At 33.1% G+C, this 13,716-nt stretch overlaps 1 protein-coding gene and 2 long non-coding RNA genes across 3 annotated transcripts in view; all 3 read right to left on the bottom strand.

Annotated features, from left to right (window-relative positions):
• Positions 1-13,716, bottom strand: part of LOC124450546 — a 93,134-nt gene that overhangs the window by 7,785 nt on the left and 71,633 nt on the right. Inside the window, exon 8 of the mRNA XM_047001199.1 lies at positions 9,508-9,512. Coding sequence (XP_046857155.1) covers positions 9,508-9,512 — 5 coding nt within the window. The remainder of the gene's footprint in view (positions 1-9,507; positions 9,513-13,716) is intronic.
• Positions 6,536-8,593, bottom strand: LOC124450559. The gene is made up of 2 exons (XR_006950086.1): positions 8,558-8,593; positions 6,536-7,133 (listed from the first exon to the last, which is right to left on the bottom strand). It is a non-coding gene; the product is annotated as an uncharacterized LOC124450559 (long non-coding RNA).
• On the bottom strand, positions 11,422-13,457 carry LOC124450572. The gene is made up of 3 exons (XR_006950101.1): positions 13,229-13,457; positions 11,849-11,920; positions 11,422-11,770 (listed from the first exon to the last, which is right to left on the bottom strand). It is a non-coding gene; the product is annotated as an uncharacterized LOC124450572 (long non-coding RNA).

Raw genomic sequence — 13,716 nt, 5'->3', positions numbered from 1 at the left:
CCTCACTCAGACACTTTTTCCGTATTGCCACCAAAATACTTTTAGCAATATGAAATCTGTCAATGATATTAAGCCATTCTGAGAAAAAATTACAGAAATTTGGTAAAATCAACAAGCTTTTATGGCATCTTGAAGTTGTACATTTTTGGCCTAAATCCGTCGTTTTCTATAATACAAAAGAAACTGGCACTAGAAGGTATTTTGACGTCATCCAATATAGTCAGCATTCGGGCATATTTAGCTTATATTAAACATATACGTTCTTTCACGCTGTTTAATTATAATATTCGAGAAAATTATGTCTTGCAAAGAAAGCGATGAATCAAAATCAGAATTGAGCGTTCAGTCAGTTAAATCTGACAAAAACTTTATTCCGGGATACGTGACAGAAAACTCGGAACGCGATGAAACTTGAGCGATAATGATTCGGATTTTGACTCCAAAGCATGGAAGGTCGGAAAGATACAAATTCTAATCTCATCTTTTCTAAGCCCTGGAAAATTAGCGTTTTTTTGATTCGGCAAACTACTGAACTGACGCTCCAAATCCTCTGGTTTTAATCGAGCCGAACAAAGTGTTGAAGCACTGGAAGGCTCAAATACGCGCTTTGCTTTAAAACCCTGACACTCCGTCTTCGCTTGGCCTCGGGCCTTTTATAATTATAAAGCATAATGTGAAGACTCATACAAGAGCAAAGGCTTGACTCGTTCGTACAATTGACTGCAATGCAACTATTTACCTTTTTTCTGCTTTTACTACTGCAAAGGCAATGATATTAGGCGCTTATACAATTAGGCAATGATATTATACAATTAGGCGCTTATACAATTAGGCGCTTATACAATTAGGCGCTTATACAATTAGGCAATACAATTAGGCAATGATATTAGGCGCTTATAGACTTGTGCTTATAGAGTTGTGCCTCAGCCAGCATTGACTTGATAGCAATTGAATACACGACTCGTGTAACACAAGTACCTTGGATGACGTCAGAAAATTAGCTAGGTTCAGACTCTTCATTATCACGGACATGGTTCACAAAAATATACGATTTTAGTGAATTTAACGCTTTTACAAAAATCAAACGATTTCACCAAACTCAAATTTTTTTCCTCAACGAGTCTTAAAATCATCGACAAATTTGATATTGCTGAAATATTTTTTTTGGTGGAAGGGACACTTTAAGACTCACAAGGTAAAATGCCTATTATTTTCACAGTAAAAGAATATAAAAACGTACAAAGAAGGACTAAACATTTTATCAGTCTGGCTACACCACTGAAAATTTTATTCTTTAAAAATTCATAACCATTATCATTGTTTAGAAGGTATTATGATAAAAAAATGAGGAGGTGTAATTTATTTGGACTAATGCTTCATTCACGACTTAGGACCTAAGGAAGACATAATGTAATTGGGACACGGTTATAGGAACATATAGTATAATTTTATAGAGAGCATACAGTAGATTGCATTGAATATTTTTGTGCCATGCATATCTTATTCCGCAAGTGATTACCATAGTGACAGTCAGACACTACCATTTTTTGACCATTTGGTGCACTAAGCTGGCAAACTACACCCAGTAATATAATTATATATACAGCAGTAAGTTGCACAGAAAGTGGTCCTACTGTATATTCTCTATACTGTGGTTGGGGTGGCATAAACATTTGGATGTAATGATCCCTAGACAACAATGGTTTTCAAAGGAACTTAACACATGTAGCCTATATTATGCATACATAATATGATCTCCAAATTAACAATCATCCTACATTCCTGCCACAGTTTTTCTTGCTAAAAAAGGGAGTGTGTCAAGAAGTCAACAAAAGTGATGAAAACAATAAAAATGGTCAACAAAACATTGTAATAACAAAACCAATGAAAAATTGGTGGGCATAATTTTTATGAGAGTTGACTCAAAATTGTGTAAAAGATGTAAGAATCTGCACGCCTATAACCAAAACCATTTTTCATTGGTTAGATTATTATTAAAAAAAAATAGGCAAACTACATGAAATAGCTAGCAACTGAAGAATAAAAACATATCATATACATAAATTAATATGAGCCCCCACCCAACAATTATTGATCTTCCTGTACATGAACGAATCCAAGTAAATAGATAAATCTTGCAACAAAAATATATTTAAAGTAAATGGTTTGAACCCGGGAGTATCGTTATATGTTTGTAAATGATGATCGTCCAGGTTAATAAAGTCCTGAGAAGGACTGTTTTTGTTGTTGTTGACTAATTCACAATGACAATACACATTTCATGTACACACAATACAATGATGTAAGAACCAGACAACAAATACGGCTTACCTGACGTTTACTCCTCATTTGACTCTGAAGATGACTACCGCTAAGGTTGTCGAAACGTCAGTCAACAACAACAAAAACAGTCCTTCTCAGGACTTTATTAACCTGGACGATCATCGTTTACAAACATATAAAAATATATTTAGCGACCACACATTGTCCACAATCATTGATCAGTTATAAAAGATGAAGAACACATATAAAATATTGACTTTAGTATGTTATTTCAGTGGCAAATCAACACATATCAACAAACAAGTTTTATCATATCAAAAGTTCAAAATATGTTGATGTACGTAACTAAGTGAAGAAAACCCTCTACAACGATCATTTAAGATTAAACGATGACAAAAATAACTTTCCAACATGAAAAAATCATGTTAAACACAGTGATTTAATGTTCTGCTTCACTTATATTCATTTCCTTCCCTAAACAATGTTTGAAATCTAACTTGAATATCTTGTTTATGTTTGTTGTATTTTATGGTTTGACAATAACCATGTTTAAATGCTTATCACGAATAATAAAGCAATTTACGTACAAGTTTTAGAGTTGAACTGTAACTACAATGATCATTGTTCTTAGAAATATTTAAACGCCAAACCATCTTTGTTCTACTTATAGATAGGTAAATAAAATAAAATTAATTCGAGTCGCCATCTAAGGAAGTAAAGTCTTATTCTTACCGTTATATTAGATGGAAGGAATATTCCTTATATCATGATCATATATCGCCAGAGAAGTATTTATGGATGATAACATAAGAATTGCACGAACACTTCCTAATTCATATTCAATATAAGGGATGGGCGACTACAGATTACTGAGTAATCGATACCGCTCGATACCAGGCTTCTAGCGAAATAAATCATACCATATATATCGATACCATAGTAGCATCGTAATATTTTCTATTACTCTACAAACACTATAATGTACTAGCTAAAATTCATAGGTAAATTTGTCTTTGTACGTTGTATATAACGTAATTTATCGTCAATAAACTCAATGGCGACAAAGCTTTGTCCCCCCTTCATCGTGTCCACCGGGAAAGAGTTAACATTGATTTCTATTGTCTCGGAACTTGGAATCATCCATATTGAATTTATTATGGCATTATATCATGCTCAATGCGTATCCGCGGACCTGATATTCCACAATTTAGCCAAACCGAAGAACTTTGATACAATAGTAGAGTGGCTAATAATATCGTTTCAAAATTAATGTGTTATACAATTTTACTCACCACATATGACCTAAACGTCTAATTCTTCATTTCAACACGTTGCATAACGTAGTCATCAATATGATTCAGAAAATTAATTTCAATAGAAGATGCCAAAAAGTATATGTGATGATCATGAATGCATGACAAATTGCTTTTCTGAAAATCTGAGACTGAAGATTACCAGATAGAGTGGGTACAAAACACCGGTCGGCTTAACAGTTCTTCAATTCAAAATGTCTTTACGCATCTATGGAAACATTTTGCTTTTGCAAAAGAATGCACGAAAATTTGAGAAAGCTTGGAGATTGATTGCATAAAATTTCTTGAAAATTGTGGGTAAACCTCCCATGGTCTTCATATATGGCTGAATACTCTTTTCTGTGTTGATTTTTGTAAGTGAAGAAATTATGGCTTTGTAGTATTACCGTAATTGAAATATTGCGGTAAATTATTGTCTTGCTTTTATAAGCGATCACAACTTTTTCTGAGCATGTTTTTTCTTTTATGTACATAATAAATTATCTATACTGTTGGCAGTGAGGTACCAGGCGGGAAAAGGACTCTCAATATAAATATTACAGCCCAACATATAATTCTGAACATAGCCATAAGCAATTTGGTTTTGTGAAATTTATTAAAATAGTGACGTTTCGTCTTGACTCAAGACATCTTCAGACTAATATAGAAGTTAACAACGAATTGTAGGTATATATATAATTATTTACATAGTTAGAGGTATTAGATTACTGTGGATGTGTAAGTGTGATGTGATGTATAGTTAGGTTGAGGTGTTGAGACTAGAAAAGCTGGAAAGTCAGAACTTAGTAAGATGAAGTCGTCTTTGCAGTTCTTAGTCATTCCTTCATCTATAGTATTTAACAGCAGTGATATATCATTGAGGTAGCCAAAATTTTCTGTCAAGGGGGAGGAGATAAAAGCGAAGGGGAGCCACAACCGTCGTTGTAATTAATGTAAATAAAACATTTATTTTAGTGGGCCCATGAATTTTGCCAGGGGGCCTGGCTCTCTGTCTAGCTATGTCACCATTGATTGATATGTCACCAAATGATTTTCTTTGTATTGGATAAGTGATAATTCCCATGTGACGTTTTTTTGAAGAAAATTTTTTATTGGCCTGTTGGTCCCAGAAAATGAAATATTTTATGCAACCATGCCCATAAGCTTTAATAAAGCAGTATAATTTATGCAGCTTCTTAAGCAGATGTTACAGTATGGCATATGCAGGAGCAAGCACCTTTAATACTGCAATTTGCATAGAGCTGTACAACAAGTATGGGTCTATGACATAGGCTAGCCAAGATTGGTGAATATTTTTTTGAAACTCTACTTTGTATATTAACATTTTGTAGTGAAAATGACATCCCTCTTGCACCTTCTCTAACCCAGGCAATGATGGGTGTACACCCCTAGCTTTACGACCCTCCGTAAATCCTTTCCTGTGATCATTTATGATTACTTGACAGTAGTTTCAGGCTTCACTATTTATTTTAGACTTAGATGCAGACTGACCTGTTCTTGACTCACTGCAAACCCACAGAAAAGGGTGCTGTTTGTAGCAAGTAGCCATTTCTATGTATAATATAATGACTCGTTAATTTTGAATAGACATTAAATTCATGAGCTCCATTTAAAAGATTTACCTAACCTTTTATCCTTAAGTGCTCACATCAACATTCAAAGCTCTTCATTTAACCCCACGCCAAATGCATTAGAGGCAAAAGAAAATGAGATAAAAATCCTCATTATCTTTTAAATGTATTTGGCTCATGTAAAATGCGACGTATGAAACAAGACCAAGTCTCGTTTACAGTTTTACTTTTATGCTTCGAACTTACGGCAATAGTTCACACACCAATTTAGCAAATTACTTTCGAACGACTTAAAATTATTGCTTTTGAAACAAAATTCAAAAATATTGTTGTTGGCTTCCAAAGTCAAAACACATGGCACATGCTGTAACCATGACGACGTGCGTAAAAAAATTTATTTTATATTATACAAATACTTTGGTGAAATTCGTCGTCAGATCTTAATGTAACTCACGATAATGACATAAGGCTACTTAGAATGTGAGAAGAAAATAATAGAACAGCAAGTTCTTCTTATTAGAAAAAACTAATTTCTAGTACAAAGTCTAAAGCTACTGGCCAATTGGCAAAGCCAAAGCGAGGAGAAAAAAATAAAGCCCCCAAGGCCGACGCTATATTGAATATTTATACCACACATTGATCGCCCACGCATGTCATTGATGATGTCACGTGTCATTATACTTTAACATCTCCTCAGACCCTCACTCACGAAGGTTTACAATGCTCTACGAAGTTGTGATACATGATATTTTTCTTTTCCAAAGAAAATTCTTAGTTCAAAAAATACATGCTCTAGATGATTAGATTAGCAAATGATCAGAGGAGGCAAAATCATGAGAAAACTTTGAAAATTCAGATCACTAGACGACTGAAAATGGCCCATTTTATAGATAACTTTTTTAAAGTCATTATGATACTTGCTGTATGAAATAGCAACATCTTAGAAAATTTTTTTTCAAAAACACTTTTTCCATGAATTAAAAACATAAAGGACCAAGGTGTTGATTACATAAGAAAGTTATCAAGGCTAGGAGAAGCAGAATGTAATTAATATATACGATGAATCCCCGATCTACTGTGCTTAGAAACAAAAAGGGAGACAAAAAATATCGTTGAATATAACCAATTTAAACATTGCCCATTGACCAATATGTTAAGGATACTTACGAATAAAGTTATTGTACAGTTACAATGCTTGATTATTCCCAATGCTTATTAAATTTGTTACTTTTTGAATACTTAATGAACTTCTCGGCTAACCTTGAAAATTCCAACAACTTATTGACAACAAAAACTTATTTGGTTACAACATATAGGATGCCTCTCCTTTTTGACTAGAAATTATTGGATACAAAAAATATCAAGTTCTTTTTCCCCATAATATCTCTAACCTGTATGTACTTTCCTATTAATGACATTGGCATTATATTGGACGTGACGATATTTGAACCTTAATTAACTTACTTGAGTAAGTCTACATTTTACTATGGACTAATGATAAAAATTTTCTATTTATGTTCTAATTTATTCTGTCTATTCCATAACAGGGGCGTAGCAAACTCGTTGATGGGGAAGGTGGGAGGGATCAAATTATGAATGCATATCTTAATATATAGAAAACAATGGATTTCAAAAAGAATTTAATTCTGCAGAACATGCATGTATGAATACGTTCTCCCCCAATTATCGAGTTTGCTAAGCAATTGCATATGGATGTAATATTTATGATCATTATAACAATTTCAATTAATGGTTGTAAAAAGACAAATCGTATTTCGACATGCCATAACAAATTATAGTCATCAAAGTTGTGGAGGAACCGACATAAAATCAAAATGACAGTCCATATTCTGCCTGCTGTCCTCAAAGAGATTGCAGACCTCAAGGTGTCTTAATTCAAGTCCATTTAGTTCATCTTGATTTGTTTCCTGGAGTGAATTGGCATCATCAACTTGATTGGGTTCCTCTGTCAGAAATTATAGAAATTAGTAAAAAGGTTTTTTATTTGTTTGAAAGTGTAGTCGAGAACGGTATGTAGTGAGAGACAGCCAATCTATTGACTCGTGAAAGTCATAGTGGAATACATCGTAAACAAGCTTAAAGAAAAATGACAGAATCAATAACAACCAGATTTATCAAATGGATCACTTTAGGGCAGGCCCTGTGAAATGTGAGTAGGGTTGTCCGTAGAAAGTTGATGGAAGGGGAGGGGGCTTATTCACATTTTTAATTACGCCCAACTGATTTCTTTTGAAAACAATTTACTGAAAGTGCCAATGCAACGAAAATTTTGCAAGTTAAATTATGTTTGCAATGACTAGAACCTTTGAAATTACAGTGTACTTTCTAAAACAGTAAATGCATATTCTCGTGATTTTGACGTTTTTGTTATTTCCAATTTATTTAACTTGTGACGTCATATTGCATAATGAGTTCCCACAATGTTTCAAATACTCTTCAGTTTCCTGACAACTTCAGGTTGATACAAGTAGGCAGCATTTTGTACCATTAATCCTGTCACAATGAAATGAACTCCGTCGTTGTGAAGTAAAGTATCAGTAAATATACCTAAAAATTTTAGTTCCCATTATGCAATGTGACGTCACAAGTTAGATATATCGGATACAGCAAAAACCTCAATATCTCAAGAATTAAAAGTGATATGCATAAACTGGTTTAGAATGTTCATTGTCAATTTAAAATATCTCTTCAATAAAGTATTACTCAGATAGCAAAATTTTCGATTCATAGGCGCTTTAAGAAATTAAACAACTCGCTTTCAAAAAAATCAGTCAGGCACAATTGAATATATGAATAACACACCCTCCCCCACAATCAACGTTTACCAGGTGGCCCTGACTGTGAGATGTATGTGCGGGGGTATCAAAAAAATAGTCAGTGACGAAAAACTTTGCTAAATATTTGCGAAAATTTTAAGTGGAAATAGGCTGAAAGGTGACGACTTCTAAAGAAGTCAAAACGTCAGTCAACATCAACAACTGTAATAACGTAAATGGTTTAAACTCGGACGTATCGTTACATGTTTCTAGATGTAGATCGTCATGGTTAGTAGAGTCCTGAGAAAGTCAACTTGACTTTAAAGGTGACTACTGCTAAGGAATTCGAAACGTCAGTCAACATCAACAACTGTAATAACGTAAATGGTTTGAACCCGGACGTATCGTTACATGTTTCTAGATGTAGAGGTTAGTAGAGTCCTGAGAAAGTCAACGACTGCTAAGGAAGTCAAAACCGTCAGTCACCAACAACAACAATCCTTTCATAACTCTACTAACCTGGACGATCTACATCTACAAACATGTGAAAATTTGACATTAGATAAATCATTGGAAGTCAAACTACTTATTTCCACCAAAGGTTTTTGCGAACCTTGTACGCTGATCGATTTGACACGTTCTCTCAACATTCAATTTTCCCAATCCTGGGGTAACCATTACCTCCGGATTTCTAGCAATTCAACAGGACAGCATATTGATATTTACTGTCTCGATTCAGAGACAAATCGTTCGTTCGTAGGGCCGTACTGCCACTGTAGGATTCCAATGGAATATGAATTTCAATAATCGGTTGCAACTAAAAAATACGTCAAACATGTCAAATACATCGTAAATATGATTTAGACACTACTCAGTGATAACACAAATAGTGATTTAGGTTTTTACATAAAATATTACACGTTTACTTGATTAAGAGCCGCGATGTTTATTAAATTCACAAAGCTAATGTGCGGTGCTCACTTGGGGGGCGGCATTTCTATTATATCGCGCTGATTTGGGAGCGGTGTTAATTAATCAATTTGTATGTGGGGGGTTGATGAAGTTCGTACTTGTGAATTTTACCGTAAAATTATAAAATTTCAATGTTGCCAGTGAGGTGCTAGGTGTGAATCGAATTCTAAATATAAAGATAAGATCCCAAAAGACCGTGTTTGAGAAAGCCGTCAGCATTTGATTTTTTCAGTATTTATTTAAAAAAGCAAGCGACGTTTCATCTTGACTCAAGACATCTCAGACTAATTACATAGACTTACTACGATGCTCAAAAGTTTCTGTTTATTACTTTTACTTTGCTGCGTGCCCTTTTAAAGGAAGCAACTATCTATAACTCCCTTTTTTCTCTTCAGATCTTAAAAACTCTAAAATTGGTCTCTGGAATAGTTGGGAGGGGGACGGTGAATGCACGTCTCCCTCAGCACTTTTCATGGTAAATTTTCCCCCATTACTCAACCCCCTTATATCTTGTACAATCTTTCTTACATTTCCTAACAATATTCAATATCAGCTTTGCACTGTAAGTACACATCCACACAAACCTCACACCTTAACTATCTAAGTAATTACATCTCATTTGAAGATGTCTTGAGTCAAGACGAAACGACAAACGTCACTTACTTTGTTTTAATAAATATAAAAGAAATGGAACGCTTATGGTTATCTTTGAAACCATCTGTTGGACTCTAATCTTTAGGTTGATATTTCAATAAAAATTCTTTAATATTTCAAACATGTTACCTTCTTCAATACATAAACACTGTCTAATTCTTGTTGATCAACGTTATCAACGTCGTCGTCGGTGCTCATGATTCACTGTATAAAGAAAAAAACGTCAAACTACATTAATTGGTCAATTTTGACTTCAAAATATCATTTAATTTCAATAAACATCGATTACAAATCATCTAGAGTTGCAACTACGTAATAAGTACCGTGCTTGCTATAAGCACGAGCATAATTTCTCTTCAACGAGAATGATCATGACGAAGTAAGAGATTTCGAACTATACAATATCACATGTGCAAATGCGTCATTATGTCGTAACAAAACCCCATCATTCTTTGCGGACGCAGACATGATGCATAATAAAAGTGAAAGCCGTTAAGGAGAGTAGCCTTTTGTTATTTCTCAAATTAATATGTTGACTGATGACTCTAAGCGATAAAATAAAATGCAGTCTACTTCTGTCGACACCTTAAGAATAAAATTGAATTTCAACAGATAAATTTTCACAAACTCTTTCGATTTTTGAAATAGAATTTGCCAACAACCATCATGCATAGCGCGCGTTTGTTCGTTTCACATCAAAACAATTGTAGAATCACATATATCAACTATTGTTACTTAAAAAACGAATATCAAAAATTCAACAAACATTGCAGTGATTAGTACAACGAAACATGTAACAATAAATTCAAATTTGGGAAGTGTTATGTCCCAACATTTCTAGGAGCGAATGTTTATTAAATGATTTTTATCTTCTGTCGAAGACTCGAAGATATTTCGATCTTGTGAAAGCTGCTTTTAGTTAACCTCTTAATCACAAGCAGTAACTAACGGTGATTTACATTGACTAGTCTTTGGGATAAATTCATACAATTTATGAAACTTTTAGCAACATATAGATAGCGAATGTTCACGGAAATAATCTTAACAATCTGTGACAAACTGGAATTCAAATTCAGAAGTTCGTTCCCATTTACTTTACTTATGTCACTGAAATTCGAACAACAAATACTTAATACATGATATTTACCTTTTGATGAAAATGCTTTGTACAATTTTATCGAAATTTTCGTAAGGCGTCTTCTCCAATGAATACGATGACTAGAAAATGAAAGTATTGATCTCAGGAAGAATGTCATATGATCTCTGCGTGACTAGAAATACTATATGATTAAATATCATGTGTATAAACTTACGCTAGTTAACATAATTTCTTTCAATAATTGACGAGAATTAGTCAATTTGATAAAAGAATTTCTGGTTTCACAAGAATTATTCCACAATATACAGCATAAGACTTCGGTAGAGAAATTTTTTATCTCACTGTAAATGCTACACGCAAGAAAATACTGGATATTAAAAGTGCTAATAGTCAATTGGTAAAGAAGTGACGACAATAAAAGTGTAGATTTTAGGGGAGGTCTGGTAGTGCAGCCACCAAAGATATTAAAGAAAGTTGAAACATTGCCCAGAAAAACTCAGTTCAACTGTACTACTGATTTGTTTCGTTAAAAATTGAGGTAGTTAAAATGTTTCCAGCAGGGGTATGCAATTTATTTTTGGGAGTTAAATCTAAAGATTGTGAGCCCCACCCAGTACCCCTCCTCAGTAAATCTGTCCATGTTTTATAGTGGTTATCTCATTAATGGCAGGAGAAATGGTAAAGCTGTAATGGAGAAAGTTCTTTTAAAATACTTTTGTTTTCTTGGATTACAGTAAATCACTCTACAAATATGGAATAAAGAACAATTTTTCATTGAAAGAAAATTTACATCGTCGATAGGGAAACAATTCTTATACTAAATCCTCCTAAGTTAAAATGGAAATAATAGTATATATCAATATATGAGTGATTATTTTACTTTTATTGCAAATTCGTAATAGTTAAATTTTAACGTTGCCAACAAATAGCGACACTCTTTTTTAAGCAACATTATTCAAAGATGAAAGTTCAACATAGCTACATAGTATCTCTTGTAATTGTTGGCAGTATTGAGCACATGCTCTCTTCTACAGAGAAAAAATCCCAGTCTGCTTTCAAGACATCTATCAACGGGCTATGTTGATTTTGTAGAACTCATTTCTGTAGAAAATGTCAAACGTTCGCCACTCGTCAGTTTGTACATTATAAATTTCTTACAAATTTGTTATTTTTACATACCATCTTCAGAATATTCACTGTCTTTGACATAAGATTCAGCAGTCTTTCGTTCATTTGTTTCATATTAAAATCCTTAAGGAAAGAAATTTCATCTTAAAGAGTTTCCATCATAAGAAACATGTGCTAAAGCACAATATTTATACATGTGAAAGACAATAAAAATGTAATTTCTAAAGACAGTGATAATTAGACAAATAATGTATTCATTTGATTTACTAGTTAGAGCAATAATTAGCAATTGGGAATAATAATGTGTAGTTTTGACAAACCATAGAGGAAGATGTGGCACTGGAATTTTTTTTGGCCAGTCTTTCTTAAGTGAATTATCTTAAATGAATTTTTTTTATTACTTTGTGGGAGCTTGGTTTATTGTAATATAGTTGTTTTATGTCAGGGACTTAGGAACTGAAACATTTCTCCCTACAACTGAACGATCTTGATGCATAACAATTTAATTATAATGAATTATGTAAGAAAGTGACTTGTTTGAAAACAACTGTTTGGAGCATACATTTTTTCATACAGTGGTTATTTTTGGCAATTGTGTGGTAATGTCCCAAAAATTCAAAATATAAATACTATTTAAGTGACCTTTACTGAACAGTCCACCTACTTTAAGTAGACATGGTCACCTTTTCCAAGATTAAAATTTGATTTTTCATTGTTCAAAACTGTATTAAATGGTCGGGTGAATTAAATACCCACTACATATAAAAATTAGTCATTTAAAACAAAAGGACAACTTTTTTATTATAAACATCAACTTACATTAAGTCAACTTCAGTAGACTGGAAAGTTGAAACATGTTTATAAAAAAACAACTTGTTGTTTATTTCAAATCCATAATTAATCTGGTGCTTTTGAGATCATACATACATACATATAACAATTTATAAAACCAACACATACAGTGTTTTGTGAAGAAGCAAAAAATGCCATGTTCTAACAGATATTTCAGAATGCAAGATTAGTAAGAGATGTTGTGTGACTGGTAACTTTATAATAAGTCTTAAAGTATTTCAAAGTTTTGAAAAATATAATTGTATTGGGCATTAATTTGATTAAATCCAAACTGAGGTTGTTGCTTTTGTTTAAATATTTTGCTACCATTATATTTAAAGATGTGTTGTCTCATTTAACACATAAACGAATGCAGCATTGATAAATTAAAATTTAAAAGAAAATGAATAAAAAAAACAAATGTGTTGCCTTTTAGGTCCTTCTCAACTAAACCCCAATAACAATGACAACATTCTACCGCATAATTCATAAAATGTTCAAATTTACTGTTTCATTTATGACCAAATATAAAATAAAATGCACTTGCCAGATAATTTTGTTCAAAATCTAAATTATAAATCATTAAAAAACTTTACTTACCACTGTACGTTTTACAGACATTAATGACGATGTGTTTACGGAATCATGTAGCATGCGACGTCTGAAAATTGCATCGCTCGCGCGCAAATTCTCACGATTTTAATTCCTTTCATTTCATAAATTTCATACACACATATAATTTTTCATAGCTCATACAACCAAACAACCAAATAAACGATGACAAAAACGCAAGATTAATGAAGAAAAGTTAAATCACGTTTTTGTACGACTACTTCCGCTTGCATGAGCACCAAGACTGTTGCTTTGTAAGGGGAGGGGTAGATAATATGTTGCAAATGTTTTTGGCTGATGATATTCTTTATCAGTTGATGGTTGCATGTGAAAAGAGCGAAGTTTTTCGATGTGTATTTTCTGCTAATAACTCATACAATACAGATCCTATAAATAAAGAAAAGGTATAGTCATTTTTTAACCTCATGGTTTGCCACAGACCACATGTACTAGGGCTTCATTATTTGAAAGTTGGT

The sequence above is a fragment of the Xenia sp. Carnegie-2017 genome, unplaced genomic scaffold (assembly GCF_021976095.1).
Source record: "Xenia sp. Carnegie-2017 unplaced genomic scaffold, XeniaSp_v1 HiC_scaffold_24, whole genome shotgun sequence".
Lineage (NCBI taxonomy): Eukaryota > Metazoa > Cnidaria > Anthozoa > Malacalcyonacea > Xeniidae > Xenia > Xenia sp. Carnegie-2017.
This window is presented reverse-complemented; position numbering and strand designations above follow the sequence as displayed.